The sequence below is a fragment of the Oxyura jamaicensis genome, chromosome 9, assembly GCF_011077185.1.
Source record: "Oxyura jamaicensis isolate SHBP4307 breed ruddy duck chromosome 9, BPBGC_Ojam_1.0, whole genome shotgun sequence".
NCBI classification, from domain to species: domain Eukaryota; kingdom Metazoa; phylum Chordata; class Aves; order Anseriformes; family Anatidae; genus Oxyura; species Oxyura jamaicensis.
This window is the reverse complement of record NC_048901.1, coordinates 10,930,108-10,947,300: the sequence shown is the minus strand read 5'-3', so window position 1 is coordinate 10,947,300 and position 17,193 is coordinate 10,930,108. Positions and strand designations below refer to the sequence as shown.

General features: G+C 63.9%; 4 protein-coding genes across 5 annotated transcripts in view; 3 read left to right on the top strand and 1 right to left on the bottom strand.

Annotated features, from left to right (window-relative positions):
• Window positions 1-459: 459 nt before the first annotated feature.
• CFAP410 (cilia and flagella associated protein 410) lies at window positions 460-5,896 on the top strand. The gene is made up of 7 exons (XM_035334265.1): window positions 460-595; window positions 862-880; window positions 1,329-1,375; window positions 2,125-2,354; window positions 2,970-3,141; window positions 3,616-3,709; window positions 4,824-5,896. The coding sequence occupies exons 1-7, from the start codon at window positions 519-521 to the stop codon at window positions 4,947-4,949; spliced, it is 765 nt and encodes a 254-aa protein (XP_035190156.1). The 5' UTR covers window positions 460-518; the 3' UTR covers window positions 4,950-5,896.
• Window positions 5,897-7,770: 1,874 nt separating this feature from the next.
• Window positions 7,771-13,721, bottom strand: PFKL (phosphofructokinase, liver type). 2 transcript variants are annotated; one of them, XM_035334260.1, is made up of 22 exons: window positions 13,557-13,721; window positions 12,855-12,928; window positions 12,676-12,753; window positions 12,386-12,575; window positions 12,121-12,286; window positions 11,972-12,016; window positions 11,776-11,884; window positions 11,551-11,646; window positions 11,378-11,470; window positions 10,896-11,021; window positions 10,676-10,740; window positions 10,512-10,575; window positions 10,254-10,400; window positions 10,092-10,162; window positions 9,917-10,004; window positions 9,587-9,739; window positions 9,337-9,501; window positions 9,122-9,183; window positions 8,922-9,033; window positions 8,743-8,842; window positions 8,545-8,650; window positions 8,300-8,447 (listed from the first exon to the last, which is right to left on the bottom strand). In XM_035334260.1, the coding sequence occupies exons 1-22, from the start codon at window positions 13,639-13,641 to the stop codon at window positions 8,300-8,302; spliced, it is 2,343 nt and encodes a 780-aa protein (XP_035190151.1). In that variant the 5' UTR covers window positions 13,642-13,721. The 2 variants fall into 2 exon arrangements, with proteins under 2 accessions (XP_035190150.1, XP_035190151.1); XM_035334259.1 differs by lacking the exon at window positions 13,557-13,721 and having other exon boundaries at window positions 7,771-8,447; window positions 12,855-12,946.
• Window positions 13,722-13,938: 217 nt separating this feature from the next.
• TBCCD1 (TBCC domain containing 1) overlaps window positions 13,939-17,193 on the top strand; it is a 28,232-nt gene continuing 24,977 nt past the window's right edge. Inside the window, exon 1 of the mRNA XM_035334639.1 lies at window positions 13,939-13,944. Coding sequence (XP_035190530.1) covers window positions 13,940-13,944 — 5 coding nt within the window. The 5' untranslated portion in view covers window position 13,939. The remainder of the gene's footprint in view (window positions 13,945-17,193) is intronic.
• Window positions 14,291-15,812, top strand: PROCR (protein C receptor). The gene is made up of 4 exons (XM_035334642.1): window positions 14,291-14,427; window positions 14,536-14,775; window positions 14,898-15,164; window positions 15,282-15,812. The coding sequence occupies exons 1-4, from the start codon at window positions 14,373-14,375 to the stop codon at window positions 15,392-15,394; spliced, it is 675 nt and encodes a 224-aa protein (XP_035190533.1). The 5' UTR covers window positions 14,291-14,372; the 3' UTR covers window positions 15,395-15,812.

Genomic DNA, 17,193 nt, shown 5'->3' with positions numbered 1-17,193 from the left:
GCCTCCACTTTTCCCTTCCTCTGTCACCTGTTGAACTGTTTTAAAACGTAACTCACAGAACTACCAGATTTGCCACCTGGTCATTATTTCAGCACCCGGAGCGTTACGTGTGGCTGTAGCGCTGTCGGCGACGATCGCTGGTATCTTTTGGAGGATTTCTCTGCTTTTCCCCTTTTCCCTTTGCCCCGCCGCTTTATTCACCTCCTTGCTGCCTGCAGTGGGCTCCCCACGGCTCCTGCTGCGTTGCGGCTCCCCCTTTCCCCGCCTGCCATTTTTTCCTCAGAGAGGAGGAAGGCGACAGGACGCTTCCAGGCCCTCCTCGAGCCCCACACCCCCTTGTGCCCCTTTTTCCTCCCCTGGGACGTGCCATCCTGGGACTTAGCGACACGGGGACCGCTGCCGGCGCTCCCCAGGGAGCAGCGGGACCCGCAGCCTGCGCGCCCGCCCCCCCATGCCCCGCCCCCTCCCCGCGTGGCCCCGCCCCCGGCCCCGCCCCCGTGACGCGGCGCGGCGCGGCCATGAGGCTGACCCGCGGCGCCGTGCTGGCCCGCGCCAAGGCCGCGGCGCTCGACGGTGTCCGGCGGCTGAACTGCTGGTGGGGGGGGGGGAAGGGAGGGGTGGGGTGGGGACAGGCCTGGGATGGGGACGGGCAGGGCTGGTGGGTGACACACACCCCTCGGGGGGGGCCCTTGGGGGGGCACGGGGCTGTCCCCCGGCTGTGGGGACAGCAGGGACGTGGTGGGGGCACAGCACGGGCCCGGGGCTGTCGCCCAGTTGAGGGGGATGGCGGGTGGGGGGATGCTGAGGCCGGGGCAGTGCGGTGGCACCCTGTCCTCCCGTGACACCCCTCTCCTCCCGCAGGGGCAGCCACCTCACCGATGTAAGTACCGCGCTGCTGTCCTCCGTCCTTCGGGGCTGGCGCCCGCCCCAGCGAGCCCCCGCCTGTGCCTGGAGGGAGCCGGCACCGGGAGGGGACGGGGGGAGCCGAGTCCTCACCTGGCTGCTCGGGAGTTTGGCTCGTAGGCACGTACCCTCCGTAGGAAAGGGCTGCTCCGGTAAGAGGGACGGATCCCTCCGGGAACCAGCACGGAGGTGCCAGCGCAGGAGAGCAGCGGGATGCTGAGAGGGTGGAGGAGCTGCTGGCTCTGCGCTGGCTCTGGCAGCAAATCCCTCTGGTGGTGCTGAGCCCGGGTTGGATTGAAGCAAACCTGAATTCCTACTTCTGCTTTTATCTCGCTTGTGTGCAATTAAAGTTGCTGTGTTGTCCTGTTTTGTTTTCTTCTTCTCCCTGGGAGCGCAGCTTATCATTTCTCTCTCTTCCTGCCTAGATATCGATATGCCGGGATTTGCCCAACGTCGAGGTGATCTCATTCAGGTGAATGCCAAACTGCCGGCCTTGGAGAGGGCGGAGGAGCTCACGTGTCTCGTGGGGCCGCGTCCTGGCCTTTGGTTCCTTACTGCCTCTGAGCCTGCGTCCCTGAGCTGCTGGGCCCTCCTTGCCCGATTCCTCAAGTGGCAGAGACGTGGAAATGCTGATCTTTCAGCTCACTCCTCTGCACCTTTCCCCTTGCTACTTGAGAAAACAGTCCCGGTTTCGAGAGCGGTTAAAATGTCTCAGGATTTTTGCTCCCTAAGTCATGCTACAGGGTTTAGATGGGGTTTTCAGGGCTCCCGTGTGGGGCCAGTTTGCAGAAGGCTGGTTGAAATCTTTCCTGGATCTCACAAAGCTCATTTCTCCTGTCCTTCATCTGTCCTGGGGATCGCACAGAACCTCTGCGGTCTTTAAATTTAAGTTTTTTGGCTTGGGAATCTTCGGCATGTTCTCCTTGCCTGAGGAGCTGCTGGAGCAAAGGGTGTCGGTGGGACGGGTGGCTGGGGGAACCAAAAGCTGTTTGTCATTTTGAGCAGAGAGCAGTGCCCACTTGCCTAATTCTTTCCTCTGATTACCAAGAGGAAATGCTTTCTGTTCCCTGCAAAGCCGTAGGCTCCTTAACAGTGCCCTTCTTGTGCTGGCATCAGGCTTCTCAGAGAAGCTGGTGCAGGAAAAGGGGCTGAAAAGCTGCCATGCTGCGGGGGACGTGGTGAGGGGGCTCCCCGCTCGCTCATGCCCTGCTCTCTCTTCAGCGTGAACGGCATCTCGGACCTCGAGCCGCTCAACCAGTGCCAGAACCTGAGCGAGCTCTACCTGAGGAAGAACAACATCGGAAGCCTAAACGAGCTCTTCTACCTCAAAAACCTGCCCCGGCTGAGGGTCCTGTGGCTGTCTGAAAATCCCTGCTGCGGGCCGGACCCCCACCGCTACAGGATGACGGTGCTGCGCAACCTCCCCAGCCTGCAGAAGCTCGATAATCAAGGTGGGTGTTGGGAAGCAAAGCTGGAAACCAGTGACGTGCTGCTTCCTCGTGTTAGGCGTCCTTTGGCCCTTCCCTGGCGGGGCGGCGTGCTGGCGATGCTCAGCCAGGCGGGATCTGCCGGAGGCTCTCTGAGAGCCATCGCTCCTGAGCTGTTTTCTCCCTTCTGTGCCCTGCAGTGCCGGAGTTAGCACTCGTGGGACTGAAAGAGGCTCATTACAGCTGAGACTGTACTACTAATTAGTGGTTTTCCACAGCTCTCTCCTTCGCTCTGGCCAAACACGGATTCTGTAATTGGATCTGCGGTTATAGAAAAAGAGCTTTTCCACCTGCTAGCAGTAATTTGGTGGCTTTTGGAGCCTGTGAAGCATCTTTGCATCCCTTCCTGATATCTTTCTCCTTGTGAGAGAGGCTGCTGACAGCCGCCAGTGTTCTCCTGTGTGGGTTTTACTGCAGGAGGAGGATGAAAGCAAAGGGCTAGCACAAAGGAGAGGTGTTAGGTGAAGCCCCCATCGTGCAGCTCTGCAGCAGCAGCACATTCCTGGTCACGGATGCCGTCTTCCTGGGCTGCTGGAGCTCGTTGCAGCAGGCTCTAGGCTGTTGTTTTGGCTTTTGCAGCTGTGACAGAGGAAGAACTGTCCCAGGCCCTGGTTGACGGGGAGGAGATCACAGCCCCGCCGGTCAGGAGGAGCGTGGAGAACGGCTGCCCCGAGTCCACTGAGCCCAGTGCTGCTGAATCCGCAACGGAGACCGAGAGCGAGCTGCTGAACTTCAGTCTGGAGGAGACCAAGTGAGCTGCTGGGCTTCCCGGGCTGACCTCATGGGTGAGGTGAAAGGACCCTGCCAGCCGAGCCCGATGCTCTGCGGCCAGGCCCGCAGCTGGCGCAGGTTCCTGTTGTTCCAGTTAGCGTGGTGGAGCCGGGCTGGGGCAATGGCGCTTGTGGCTCTGGTTCTCCATCTGCAAAACAGGCTCTTCTGTAGCTGGCTACTTACTGTCGGCCGCGCGGATCCTCACTGACGTGTGAGCTCCTGTCCGTTCCTGCTCAGCTCCTCTGCAGCGTGCTTTGGCGCACGTCCGCCTGTGGCACGTGCCGTTGAGGCGCGGCGTGGTCAGTCCCAGCCAGCCTCAGGCATGAGGAGGGAGCAGCTTTTTCGGCTGGATGCTTCTTGCATGGCTGCCCGTGACTGTAGGGGACTGGCCCGGCAGAGTAAGGTTTTGCCATCTGGTCCTGGTAACGTTTCTTCTTCCTCCCTTTTTCTTCAGCAAAATTCGAGAGCAGCTTGGTATGAAGCCTGTTCCCAGGGACAAATTTTCCTCCTTTTCACCTCGAGAGACGGACTGCAGCCGGAAGAAGAGAGTGAGTATCTTTGAAGACCCAAGGGCTTGTCATCTTTAAGACGCCATGCAGTGTGTTTCTTTTTTCCACCAAGTGCGGAGGAAGCCTGGTGGGGTTTGTACTCTCCATCTGTCTGCACATAAACACACGCGTCCTTACACCAGGGATGTGCTATAAGCACGTACAAGCTGGGCAGCAACCGAAATGCAGCTGGGGGACAGGAGGCTGCTGAATCCAGTGCTTAGGTGGCTCCTCAGCCCTCTCAGTGGCGTAGCTCCAGATGAACCTCGTGGATCTTGGCTGCCCAGCTGGGAATTGCTGCATGCTGGGCTCGGTGCCATCGCTTCAATTGGCATGGGAAGGCCAGAGCCAGATCTGGACCATGTTCTGCCTCGTTCCGCTCGCTGCTGCCCGCAGTCTCTCGTTCATTCATGCTTTAAGCTTCCTTTGCAGTATTATGAGTACTGCAGGCCTTGGCCTTTTTCCTCTTTTTTTCCTCTTTTTCTTGGAAAGAAAACATTAAACAAGGGGACTTGGCCACAGATTGCAGCTGGGGATGTTCAGGTTGGACATTAGGAAAAATATTTTCCCTAAAAGGTATGTAGGGAGGCTGTGGAATCTCCCTCTGGAGGTTTTCAAGACGTGGGTTGACAGAGCTGCTGTGTGGCGCTGGCAGCGGTCCCGCGTTGGTGGGAGGTTGGGCTGGGGACCTTCAAAGGTTCCCTCCAGCTGCTGCTGTCGGGACTCTCTGCCTCAGAGCAGAAGGGGCACATCCCTTCCCACTCTACACACGGTCACACTGGAGAGGGAGGGCAACTGCTCAGCTCAACGTGCTTTTCCTTACAGGAGGCAGCTTGCAGGGTGCCCAGGAGGCAGAGGCATGTGGGCAGCTGGCGCAGGACTGGGTGGACGAGTCTGTCCTGTGTTCCTGTTAGCTTCCTCCCAGGCAGCCTCTGCCCCTCTCGGCCTCAGGGTGGGTTGGTTTGTCCCCGTAGGTGCGTGTGCCTGTTGCACGCAGCTGGCAGCGGTGGTGGGGGAGTTCCTAGAAGGAGCAGCTCTTGGAAAATCAAGCACCCCGTTCTCCAGGCTGGCGTTAACATGCTTGTATAAAGCAGTGTCTGTCTCCTCCCAACAGAACAACGTGCTGAATGCCATCCTGCTTCTCATGAAGGAACTGGATGTGGAGGGTCTGGAGATTGTCCAGCAGACCGTGGGGAGAAGGCTGCAGGCCTTTCGGAAGAAGGAGCTGCAGGAGGAGTGACGGTGCCTGTTACAAATCTCCCGGAGCGCTCTGAGCCGGGGAGCCTGCCCCAGCCCAGCAGCACCGCTCTGCCCACACATGCCTGGCTACAGCCAAAGCCTCAGCGCATCCTGCTGCGCTTCCCCCACGGACAGGGTGATGCAGGCTGCGAGGAAACTGCCCCTTTAGCTCTCCTGACATTGCCCCTGGCTGTGCACGTCGCGCTGGCAGGATCCGGCTCTCGGGAGCTTTCCTCTTTGCATAGCGGGCTCCATTAAATCACATCTCGTGTGGCTGGGGCCATGTTGTGGGAGCTGCAGGGGGATCAGCAAGCAAAAGCCAGCAGGGCTGCGGACAGAGGTGCTGCTGCGCTCTGTGACCGAAGGCGTTGGCAAAGCCTGCCAGCAGCCAGGAAAATCGCTGCTTTTAGGCCGTTCCCTGTTGGACTAACACGCAGCCAGTCACGGCACCAGCTCTGTGTGTAGCGGGCTCTGAAGGCAGCTTCTGCCACAAAGATTTGTTTGAATCTGGTGGGAAGAAGCTGCCTAAAAGAATCGTCAAGAACTGTCTGGTGCAGATGGTGAAGGTCAACATCAAATTCTTAATTTATCTTAAACTCCTGGCTTTTTCTGGCCCCTGTTAGCACAGCCAGCATCTGACTCGGCAATGAGAGGTGGCCCAGAGAAAACCTGGGTGCAGCCTGGGTGAAACAGCAAATCCTGAATGCTCAGCTTAGTTTCACCTCTGCGTGCCCCTGCAGGCATTAGAGCAGCTTAAGGAAACTTAACCTCGGAGCGAGATGCCCCTGTGTGTTTTGTGGTCTGGGAGAAAAGCCAGGCGTTGTGATCTGACTGCACAGGTATCCAGGGCGGTGTTAAACTGAAAGATGAGTTTACTAAAATTTTACAGAGCTGTTAAATACTGACTGAAACGTTGTGACGTACCGAATAAAAGCTATTTTCCCTCTAGGATGCGTGAGTTGTGGCTGGGGCTCAGCAACCATCGTGAGAACAACTGACTCTGGGCATTGCTCTGTTACGTCTGGGTCACGGCTCGCATTGTTAGCTGCGGGGCGGCTGTTGGCCCCTGCTCCCTCCCGCTCCACTGGACATGAAATGCTTCATGCAACCACAGCGCTGCTCGAGACCAGAATAACTGCTGCACCTCCCTGCCGCCGAGCTGCTGTCTGAGGGTGCTTCACTCTCAGTGGCTGCAGGAAGGAAAAGAGACCGAGCAATGCTCGGTGCGCTCTGTGCAGAGGTGCAAAGCCTGCCGGGGCAAGACCCGAGCGGTGGGGACGTGGCCCTTGGTGGCCTCTCGTGTCTCTATTCCTGGTGTCAGCACAGGGCTCCGAGTCCCCCACGCTGCGTCACGCTGGCGGGAGGGAGCGCTCCTCGGGGACGTCGACTGCCCTGTGCACGCAAGCACAGCTACGTGGCCTTGGTGTGAGGGGGCACAGTGTGTCCTTCGGGTGAGGACTGCTGATGCTTTCAACTCCTCGGCTGACCTAGTTCTTGCCTGCTGCGTTAAACCCAGCTGTATTTAACCGCTCAGGGTGATTTTATAATATACCAGAATTCCCTTGACAGCCAAGGCCCCAGAGGCTTACCCGTCATCTCATGTGCATCTTGCCCTTGGGCCGAGGTTAAAAGTCTTCTCCCAGGCTGCCTCCGCAGACTGCTCGGCGGCAGAAATCGCGCCTGTCTGCGCTGGGGACCACGGGGCGCGCTGGTAGACACCCCCTGGCCAGGTGCCCCCCGCTTTGCCAGGAGGAGAGCGGCCAGAGCAGGCATCGTGGTTTGCCAGGGGGGTTGGGTGGCTGATGGAGCGATGGTTTGCCATGGCCTGGGGCTGCTCCAACGCAGCTCCTCCTCTCCCAGCTCAGAGAAGCTGTGCTGCTAATCCCCGCCAGCACCACTGTCCCTGTGCACAGCTCCCCGCCTACGTGCCCCGCTTGTCATACTTGGCTGGTGCCGCTGCTCCGGCCGCCAAGTGCCCCTGCTGCTCCCGAGCCCGCCGTCCTGTCCCCCGGGGGACCTGCAGGCTCTGCCTGGGGTCCCCGGAGCAGGTACCGCCCGGGAAAAGCCGCGATGTTTCCTTCATCAGCAAGTTCTGCTGCTTCTCTGCACGCTCAGCTCTGGCAGGGACAATGCGCTAATTATCGTCTTTGTCCAGAGCTTAAAATAAGTACCATGGCCAGCTGGGGGAAAAGCTCTGTTGCCCTTAAAATCAAAGGGGGCTCGCCACTGGGGACAACTCCACGGGAAAGAAAACAACTCTGTGTCCAAACCCCAGCACTGTGACACATCCCCGTGCTGGTGAGGTCCCATCGGCCTGGCCCCGGGAGGGACAAGTCCTGGGAAATTTGATGTCTGGCATCGGCCGAGCCCCAGTGCTGCGAGCTGGGGCCGTGGCACTTGGCAGCCACCCTGAGAAACTGCGTGAAAGCCACGCGTGTCGCCCCGGGAAGTCAGCTTTGAACTTCTCTTGGAGGTGGGAACCAAACCAAGGGAGAAGCGATTTTCCTCCAGGGTTGCCAGGTCGCCCCGCAGAGGGACGCTGAATTTGCACCCACTGGAGAGACCCATGCATGGGAGAGGCCGCCCATGGTCCTGCTCTCCCAGGACCCCTGCTTGGGATGCACACACCAGGGAAACCTCCCGTCCCGGCGTTAATCCGGCTCTGGCACATGGTCTGCAGCTCAGCTTTCTCACGCCCGCTCCCCAGAAACCAGCCTCAGTGCAGGACTGTCCCCCGATCCCAATGCCCACCCCATGGGGACAATTGGCCCCGGTCCTCCCCGCGGGGACACGGCGCCCAGTGACCACGCCGGCGAGGCAGCTTTGGCTCCAGCGGGTTTTATCTCTAAGACGCGAGAGACGCCGCGATGGTACGAGACGTGGGGGGGGTCACGGAGCGGTGGTGAGATGACGGGCAACAGCCCCAGGGCCACGAGTTGGTGGTGGTGGTCACAGCCAAGCGTCATGCAAGGTGGCCGGGGACAGGGGCTTGCCAGGACCTCTGTGCCGAAACAACTCGGGGGGATGGAGCCGGGGGCTTCACCGGGCAGAGGAAGCCCCCGGGGCCATCCCCTGCCCGCTCCGGCACAGCGGCGCCTGCTCCTCCGCTCCCCTCCTGCGCCGAGCGCGCTCAGCTAAAAGCAGCACTTGGTTGGGGCGGTCAAGCCACAAAAGAAGGAATCAGGATAACCCCATCATTAAATAACAGGAATAAACTAGAAGAGGATGATTACGGGGCTGGGCTGCACGGCTGGGCTCGAGGAAGCCTCCTTGTCCCCATCCGCGCAGGGCCCAGCCCTTGAACCAGTGATTTCGGGCAGGGTTTGGGGAGGATGCACTCGGGGACAGCCCCTAGAAGCCCTTCTCGATGCTGAGCGTGCGCCGGGTGACGTGCTCCATCGTCCCCGAGATGTACTCGGTCAGGCTGATCTGGTAGTTGGCCAGCATCTTCAGCATCAGCCGCAGGTTCAGCCACCACTGCTCCTGGGGCAGCCGGTGCCTACGAGGGGGGACACGGCTCTCCATTGGCCCCTGGGGACGGTGGCCCCCACCACCAGCATCAGGAAGGTCCCCACGGACAGGGGACGGGGACTTACTCAAAATCCGTGACTTTCTTGAGCTCCGTCACGGGGCTGAAGGCCACCACCTTCTTCCTCAGCCCGATCACGCAGGCGGAGTCGGCCGAGTTGGCAAACACGCGCCCTGCGGGGACGCGGCCGGCTGCGGTCACCTCGCAGTGGGGACAGCGGCCCAGCTGCCTGGTGCCACCGGTGTCCCCCCGACCCTTGGCTCACCCTTGCGGTAGACCTCCTGCAGCTTCTCCGACATCCACAGCACGGCCTTCACCCCCAGCTTGGTCCCGTAGTTGCGGTCAAAGGGGGTCGGGGCCCCGCCCTGGGTGCAAAGAAACGCTGATGTCAAGCCCCCGCGGCACGTGGCACGGTGCTGGTGGCCCTCCCGTCCCCCGCAGTACCTGCTGGAGGTGGCCCAGGACGTTGATCCTGCAGTCGAAGATCCCTTTGCCCTCGGAGGAGTAGAGGTTGTAGAGGAACTCGGTGGTGTAGTGCTCGTGACACTTCTCATTGCTGGGGGAGCAGAGGGAAGGGGGGGGGGGGCGCTCCTTCACTTGGCGCCCCCAAGGTGTCCCTGCGCCCCGGGGGACCCCCGACTCACCGCAGCACCAGCCCTCTCTGGATGTCCGTCTTCATTTTGTCAGTCAAGTGCTCCACGTTGGCCTGCGAGACAAACCACCGGCACGTCCCAGGCCTCCTGCGTCCACCCCACGTTCCCCTGATCCCACCAGACCTCCTCCGGAGCCCGCCCCGTCCTCGTTTTCCTTCCTTTTTTTTCACCCCAGCGATGCCGGCAGGAGCCCGGGGGCTGCTCACCTTCAGGTCGTGGATGGTGAAGGGGTCTTCGTACACGTAGGCGGCGTCGGCGCCCACCGCGATGCCGGTGACAGTGGACAGGTACCCGCAGTAGCCTCCCATGGTCTCCACGATGAAGACGCGGCGCTTGGTGCCCGACGCCGACTGCTTGATGCGGTCGCAGCTCTGCGCCGGGACAAAGTCGGGGATGGGGTCGCACGGGCAAAGCCCCCTGGGGGCGAGCGGGGGACCCCTCACCGCTGCCCCTCACCTCCATGGCTGCGTTGACGGCCGTGTCCGAGCCCAGGCTGAAGTCGGTGCCGGGCACGTTGTTGCTGATGGTGGCGGGGATGACGCACATGATGATGCACAGCTCCTCGTACTGCCCGCGGGCTTCCACCAGCTGCAGCACCCCCTCGTACGCCTGCCACGGGCACGGCCGTCAGCAGGGTCCCAAACTGCCCCGTTGCACGGGGCCGGTCCCGTCCCTCCTCCGTGTCCCCACGCAGAGGTGCAGGAGCTGCCACCTCCCTCCGGTGATGCCACGGGGCGCTTTCAAAGCCCTGCCCTCCCCAGCCCGTGGAAAAGGCTCTCCCCGCACCTCGAACCCCCCGATGACCAGCAGAGCATGGATGTTGAATTTCCGCACGTTCTCCACGATCTTCTCCATGCAGGTCTTGGGCAGAGTGCTGCGGAGGGGAAGGACGGCGGGGTGAGGACCACGAGGTCCTCGAGAGGCCGGGTGACAGCGGCGTCCCCCGGCACAGACCACTTACCGCTTGGTGCCCAGCATGGACCCGCCGCGTCCCAGCCAGCCCGCCACGTCGTGCCAGCCCACCTCGCGGATCTGCAAGAAGCAGCGCCCGTTTTTGGGGCTGGGGACAGCCCGGCCACCCCTCTCACAAGCCCTCTGGGGTTTTTGGAGCCGGCGCGCTGACCTGTCCCTTGGCCAAACCCTCGAAGCCGTCGTTCACCGTGTAGACGGTGTGGCCCTGGCAGATGCTGATGCGCACGGCCGACCGGACGGCCGCATTCATGCCGGCGGCGGGGGCACCCACGTTCAGGATGGCCAAGCTGAAGGGGCTCTGCGGGGACGGAGGTGGCACAATGGGGACGGTGGCTTGGCCACTGCACGTGCCCGTTCCCCTTGAAAGCAGAGGTGATGATGGAGGGGACGTCCCGCCACTGTCCCTTACCTTCTCCTGCGCTGGCTTCTGGTGTGCCAACATCTTGTAGATGTTCCAGTTGTTTTCAAAGCTCCTGCGAGGACAACGATGGCTCGAGTGGAGAGCTCCCACTCCAGCGGGACCTCTGGGGACACCTCCCAGTCCCCTGTGGTGGCCACCACCCTGCTCCTCACCTCCCACGGAGCTGGATTGCCTCCTCAAACCTCTTCTCGTCCATGGCCTTCTGCACGTCCTTCGTCTTGGGGGAGAGATGAGCGCCGTGACGCCCGTGCCTGGGGTGAGGGGAGCAGGACAACCCCACCGCCCACCCCAACCTTCCGGGGCCAGGAGGCAAAACCGGGGCCGCCACCGGCTCCATGCCCCCGGGGACCCCCGGTGCCACCGCGTACTCACCACCTGGACGCACTCCATCAGGGGCAGCCGCACCGACTGGTTCCCCGACAGGCTCACCACGCAGGCAGGGGTGTCCGGGGTGGCCTCCAGCAGCGCCATCACCGCCTCCATCCCCATCTTGCTGCTCTGGAAATGGTTTTGGGGCAGGGGGGGGACACCCATCGGGGCATCACTCCAGTGCCACCCTCGCCGATGCCTGCACCTCGCTATGGGTGCGCGCGCTTAGAAATGAAGCATTGGGGTTTGCTTGATCATTTCCTATTTACGGCCGGAAAACCACTACATTATTTAAAAGTGGTGATTTCACAGCAAATTAAGGAAAATGGGGCTGCGCCTGGGGGGACTGTGTGAGCTTGATCCAAGCTGGCACATCCTTGTCATCAAGCTGGGTTCCCCCAGGTCCCCCCCCCTGCCGTGCTCCCAGCCCTTTTCCGAGCTCCTGGCCCCCTCCCGCGGCAGCCCCCCCCCTGCCCAGGACCCACCAGCACGCGGTCGAAGGCTGAGGGCGTCCCCCCGCGCTGCACGTGGCCCAGGACGGTGACCCGCGTGTCGAAGCCCAGGCGCTGCACCACCAGCTGCGGAGCGGAGAGGCCGTCAGGCCGGGCAGGATCCGGCCGCGGCCGGGGGAGCGGGTGCTGGTGGAGCAGGGCCTTACGTCCTTCACGTAGTTGGAGGAGATGGGCTTGCCGTTGCGGTCGATGGCGCCCTCCGCGATGATGATGATGTTGAGCCGCGACCCTCGGCTGCGCGTCTGGCGTGGCGTGGGGAGGGGGAAGGAAAAAACACGTGGGCAAAATCAGCCTTACCTGGGTCCGTCCCTGCCCCGAGCACCCTGCCCGTGGTCCCCAGTGGGGGTCGCAGGGGACGGGTCCCCTCTCACCTCCCCGAGCCTCTCGCACATCATGTCCTCCCAGCCGTCCTCCGGAGGGGATTCGGGGATGAAGAGCCAGTCGGCCCCCGAGGCCAGCCCGGACACCAGCGCCAGGTACCTGCAGGGGGAGCGGCGTTGGCACCCGCATGTCCCCAGGGTCCCAAAACGCAGCAGTGCCGGAGCTGCCCCCGGCGGTGGTCCTCACCCGCAGTGCCGGCCCATCACCTCCAGCACGAACGTCCGCTGGTGGCTGCAAGGAGAACGAAGGGAGGAAGAGGAGGAGGAGGAGGGAGGCTGGGTCGTGCGCCCATGGGTGCCAGCAGCCGGGGACGAGGGGCAGCCCGTCCCGCTCACCTCTGCGCTGTGGTGGTGATGGCGTCGATCACCTCCATGATGCGGTGCAGCGCCGAGTCGGTGCCGATGGTCATGTCGGTGCCGCAGAAGTCGTTGTCGATGGAGCCCACCAGCCCCACGATGTTCAGCCGCCCGTTCGCCTTCGCCACCTCCTCGCTGATCTGCCCTGCTCCCCGATTCCCACAGAGCCGGGCTTTCAGCTCCGGAGCCCTTCCGACCTCCCGTCCCAGGGGACCCCCCCTCGCCCCCCCCCGGGGCCACGCACCGTCCCGCAGCAGCTCGTCCAGCAGCCCGCCCCACTCGGCGCGGAAGATGTCGGCGCCCGTCAGGCTGCCGTCGCCGCCGATGACGCACAGGTTGGTGATGCCGTGCTCCACCAGGTTGCGGGCGGCCCGCAGGCGGCCCTCCCGGGTGGTGAAGGCCTTGCAGCGGGCGCTGCCGATGACCGTGCCGCCCTGCCGGGGACGGGGAGGGGGGGGACACGGGAGGGGGTGACGGCCCCCGGCTCCTCTCGCGGGTTAGAGTTTAGGGTTAGGGGCGCCGGGGGAGGCTCACCAGCTGGATGATGTTGGAGACGCTGAGCCAGGTGGCTTGCTTGATGTTGTCACCTCCTTCCACCAGCCCCTCGTAGCCCTGCGGGGATGTGGAGGTGAGGTCCCCGAGCGCAGAACAAACAGGTAAATGAATGAAAACGGGGCCAAGCGGCTTTTGGGGGGAGCGGGGGGTGGGCAAACCTCATAGATGAGGAAGACCTTGGCTCCCACGTAGATGCCCATGCGGGTGACGGCGCGGACGGCAGCGTTCATGCCTGCCAAGCGGGATGTGACGGCGAGTAGTATGGGGGGGCTCCACAGGGGACCCCCACAAGTGATGCGTGGCGGCAGGGCTCCACAGGCCAACCCCCCCCGAGCCAGGAGGGGACCCCCGACAGTTCCATCATGCTGGGGCATGGCTGTCCCCATGTGTCCCGTGTCCCTCGTGTCCCCACATCCCATGTCCCATGTGTCCCATATCCCACATGTCCCATGTCCCCATATCCCGTGTCCCCCATATCCTGTGTCCCTGTATCCCATGTCCCCATGTCTCCCGTATCCTGTGTCCTCCGTACCCCATGTCCCGTGTCCCCCATGTCCCTGTGTCTCCCATATCCCTTCTCCCCCATGTCTCATGTCCCCATATCCCTTGTATCTCATGTCCCACGTCCCCACATCTCGTGTCCCCCATGTCCCCTGGCCCCATATCCCTTGTCCCCCGTGTTCCATGTCCCCACATCCCGTGTCCCCCACGTCCCGTGTCCCCACATCCCGTGTCCCCGTGTCCCGTGTCCCCGTGGCGCGTCCCAGAGGCCCCCGCGGCACCGAGGACTCTGGACCCGCCGCATCCCCGCGGCCCACGGGGAGCTCGGCAGCGGCCCCCGGCCACCCCCGGGCCCCCACCTTGCGCGTCGCCGCCGCTGGTGAGCACGGCGATGGCCATGCCGGCCCCCGCCATCCGCAGCCGCTCCAGCTCCGCCGCCGCCATCGCTGCGCTCCCCGGCACCGGCGCCGCCGCCGCCCCGCCCCCGCGTGGCCACGCCCCCGCTCGGGACACGCCCGTGGGTGGCCACGCCCCCTCGGCGGCCACGCCCCCTCCTGGCGCTGTGCCGAGCCGAACCGGGCCGGGTTGAGCCGAGCTAGGCCGAGGCCCTCGGGAGCCCGCTGGGCTGGGCTGAGCCGTGCCGAGCCCTACCGAGCTGAGGCGTGCCTTGCCGAGCCGTGCCGGGCCCTACCGAGCCGTGCCGGGCCCTACCGAGCCGTGCCGAGCCCTACCGAGCCGTGTCATGCCGTGCCGAGCAGTGCCGAGCCGTGCCGTGCCGAGCCGGTCCGGGCCGTGCCGTGCCGTGCCGAGCCGTGCCGTGTTGTACTGAGCCGTACCGAGCCATGCCGTGCCAGCACCGGCCCACCATGCAGTTCCCGTGCCTGTACCGGGCCACTCTGCAGCTGTTACAAGAAGCACCCGTGCCACTAGCCCGGTTCCCCCTCCAGTTTCCCCCAGTTCCCCCCAGTCCCTCCCAGTTCCCTCCAACCCCCCCGAGCCCCCCATCGCGCCCGGCAGGGAAGGGGTGCGGCTGTCCCGGGCTAAGGAAATGGGAGCGCCTTGGCCGGACTCCCACCATCGTCCTCCTCCTCCAGCCACACCTCCCCGGCCCCGCTAAATTCCCCCGCCGCCGCCGCCGTCCCCGCGCATCCCGTGCCGTGCCGTGCCGTGCCGCCATGCTGCGGCTGCTGCTGCTGCTCTGCGGGGCCCTGGGCTGCGGGGCGCAGGGCATGGGTAAGGCCGCACGGGGCCACGCAGGCCAGCACCGGGCTGGCGGGCGAGCGTCGGGCTTGGCGTCACCCAGCCGCCGCCGGCCGCGGTGACACCGACGTCTCCCGGCAGCCCCGCTCGCCTTCACCATGCTGCAGCGGACGCGGGTGTCCCAGGGCAGCTCCGTCTTCTGGGGCAACGCCACGCTGGGCGGGCGGCTCAGCCACCTCCTGGAGGGCCACAACGTCACCCAGGTGCTGCCGCTGGAGCCCCCGGCCGCCTGGGAGCGGCGGCGGGACGCGGTGGGCAACTACCTGACCTACTTCGGCGAGCTGGTGCGGGTCTTCAGCAAGGAGAGGCCCATCAACTGTGAGCGGCGGGGCGACAGGGTGCCGGGGGGCTGCAGACGGTGCCGTGCAAACTCGGTGCTGGGGGTGGCGAGGGTGGGTGCGAGCCCCTGCCCGTCCTCACGGCCTCCCTGCCTCCCGCAGACACGCAGAGCCTGTGCTGCCGCCTGGGCTGCTGCCTCTTCCCCAACGGCACAGCCCGCAGCTTCTACGAGGTCACCCTCAACGGGACGGCCTTCCTCACCTTCCACGTCCCCACCGCCACCTGGGAGCGCCGCTGGCCCGGCAGGGACCCGGTGGCCTCCTTCGCCCAGCGGGAGCTGATGAAGTACCCGGAGACCACCCGGGACCTGCAGCATTTCCTCAACACCACCTGCGTGGACATCCTGCGGGCTCAGAGCACCGAGACAGGTCCGTGCCGGGGACGATGGGGGTGGCCGGGGATCGTCCCCCTGCTCCCGGCGCTTGTCCCTTGAGAGCAGGGGGCCGGGGTGGCTTGTCCTTGTCACCTCCTCTCACCTCTTGCAGGAAAGCAGAGCAGCCGGTCGCACGCCCCGCTGGTGCTGGGTCTGACCCTGGGGGTCTTGGCGGTGGTGGGCATGGCCGGAGGCATCTTCTTGTGCACAGGTGGCAGCTGCTAGCGGAGGCCACGGCCGACCCACGTCACCCCACGGAGGCAGGGGACCGACCCAGCGTCACCCCACGGAGGCAGGGGACAGATCCTGCGCGCTGCAAGCACCTCGCTGGCGGGTCCCCCGGCTGGGATGTCCCTCCCCTGCCCCGGGGACAGTCCCCACGCTGTGTGCCGAGGCTTAACGCAACACCACGCTTGGCCGGGATGGAAAAAACGGGGCAGGGGAGCGGTGAAAAATCAGAGAAGAAAGCCAAGAAAGCATTAAAAGTCTGGCACTCAAACCATCAGTGGTCCCCATTCCGGTGGGGGGAGAATGGGGGAGGAAAGGTGGCACACCTGGGCAAGGACCCACCGGTGGCCGTCCACCTCCACGCACGACAGCCCTGCTTCGGTTTCGGTGCAATAAAACCCCTCCTGCCCACCGCCTCCTGCTGCCTTGCCTTGCTTCGGGGCCGGACCACGCGCCCCGAGTTCGCTCGGCCCTGGGGGAGGCTCGCGGGACTCGCGCCGCCTGAACTCGTCGTGACCCCCGCGCCGCTTTGTTGCCACTGCAGCAGGGATTTTTCCCCGGGGCCAGCCGGCTCAATTTGTTTTTCTTTCCCTGATCTCCCTCTGGCACACCAAGGGGGGCTGGAGGCGGGCGGGCAGTTTTCCTGGGCTGACTGAAGCGTTCACCGCTGTCACCTACAGACACTGGCTGCCCAGTGGCCGAGGGAAGAAATGGGGAGCGGGGACAGAAGGGGCTCTGGGGGGATAAAGAAAAGGATTGTTGGTGAAGCATGTCCTCGTGTGACAGCACAGCTGCAAACACTAAGCTCCTCGTGGGAGCAGGGGGTCGGGCAGGGGAAGGGGGAGATGGAAAAAGAAATGGGAATGAGATGGGGAGATGACACGGCCGTGTCCACAGCGAGGGCTGAAGGAGGTCTCCAAAAACCTCATCTGATCCGCTGGAGCTGCCAGCCACCCTCCACCCCAAACAGAGCGCTCGCCCGCCCCGCTGCTCCCCACCCTTTAGGGGGCTCCTCGGCCAGAGCGCAAGAGGCCCGAGCATCCAAGGCTGACACCACGGCAGGCGAGCGTCAGCGCTCGGAGAACAGCCTCCAGCAGGGCGCGATGGCCGTGTCCATGTCCCTGCGGGCTGCGCTTTGGCACACGGGGCATCGCGCGGCACGGCGCGTTGTGCACTGCGCTGCCTCGAGCAACACGTTTCTCCCAAGCGGTCCCGGGGCTCCTGCCAGGTCCCCGGCCAGGGGACACCCGGATCTGGGGCCGGGGGTGGAAGGACAGGGCTTGGTTTGCTTCTGAAACGTGTCAGCTTTGGGACGGCTGGGGAAGTCTCCACTTGAAGCAGCTCTGGGGAAGCCTTTTCCCATCTACTGGCCCCCTGGTGCACCGCGCACAGCCAGGCGCTCCAGAAAGCGGCCGCGCTGCCAGCACAGGGAAAGCGAGCTGTGGTGGCTGCTGCTGCCACCCTGCCGTGTCCCCAGGAGGGCTCCTGGCCATCCCTGGGCACCCAAAGCCACCACCCCTCCGTCCCAGAGCCACCTCCCCGGCGGTGACCAGCACCCGCGCCCAACGCATGACACAGAGCGGAGGGAAAGGTTATCACAGCGGCATCTGCGCCCCTCCCAGCCCCAAAATTCCTCTTTCCACCCCCAAACTGCCTCATCACGGGGTCACCGCTGCTTGCCCCTGCACCAGCACGCCGGGGACATGTGGCATGCCGGGTCACACGCGGGGAAGGGCTGACGGCAGCCAGCTCCCAGACACCGCTTAAATATTTACCATCTCTCTGGGAGCTGGTAG

What these genes read in the sequence shown, in the direction of transcription:
- CFAP410 (XM_035334265.1), top strand. Translation starts at nt 519, where the DNA reads ATGAGGCTGACCCGCGGCGCCGTGCTGGCCCGCGCCAAGGCCGCGGCG. An exon ending in TTCAGTCTGGAGGAGACCAA is followed by an intron (nt 3,142 to 3,615) that starts GTGAGCTGCTGG and finishes CTTTTTCTTCAG; the next exon opens with CAAAATTCGAGAGCAGCTTG. An exon ending in ACTGCAGCCGGAAGAAGAGA is followed by an intron (nt 3,710 to 4,823) that starts GTGAGTATCTTT and finishes TCCTCCCAACAG; the next exon opens with AACAACGTGCTGAATGCCAT.
- PFKL (XM_035334260.1), bottom strand. Translation starts at nt 13,641, where the DNA reads ATGGCGGCGGCGGAGCTGGAGCGGCTGCGGATGGCGGGGGCCGGCATG. An exon ending in AGAAGCCAGCGCAGGAGAAG is followed by an intron (nt 10,401 to 10,511) that starts GTAAGGGACAGT and finishes CCGTCCCCGCAG; the next exon opens with AGCCCCTTCAGCTTGGCCAT. An exon ending in TGGTCATCGGGGGGTTCGAG is followed by an intron (nt 9,740 to 9,916) that starts GTGCGGGGAGAG and finishes TGCCCGTGGCAG; the next exon opens with GCGTACGAGGGGGTGCTGCA.
- PROCR (XM_035334642.1), top strand. Translation starts at nt 14,373, where the DNA reads ATGCTGCGGCTGCTGCTGCTGCTCTGCGGGGCCCTGGGCTGCGGGGCG. An exon ending in GGGCTGCGGGGCGCAGGGCA is followed by an intron (nt 14,428 to 14,535) that starts TGGGTAAGGCCG and finishes GACGTCTCCCGG; the next exon opens with CAGCCCCGCTCGCCTTCACC. An exon ending in GGCTCAGAGCACCGAGACAG is followed by an intron (nt 15,165 to 15,281) that starts GTCCGTGCCGGG and finishes CACCTCTTGCAG; the next exon opens with GAAAGCAGAGCAGCCGGTCG.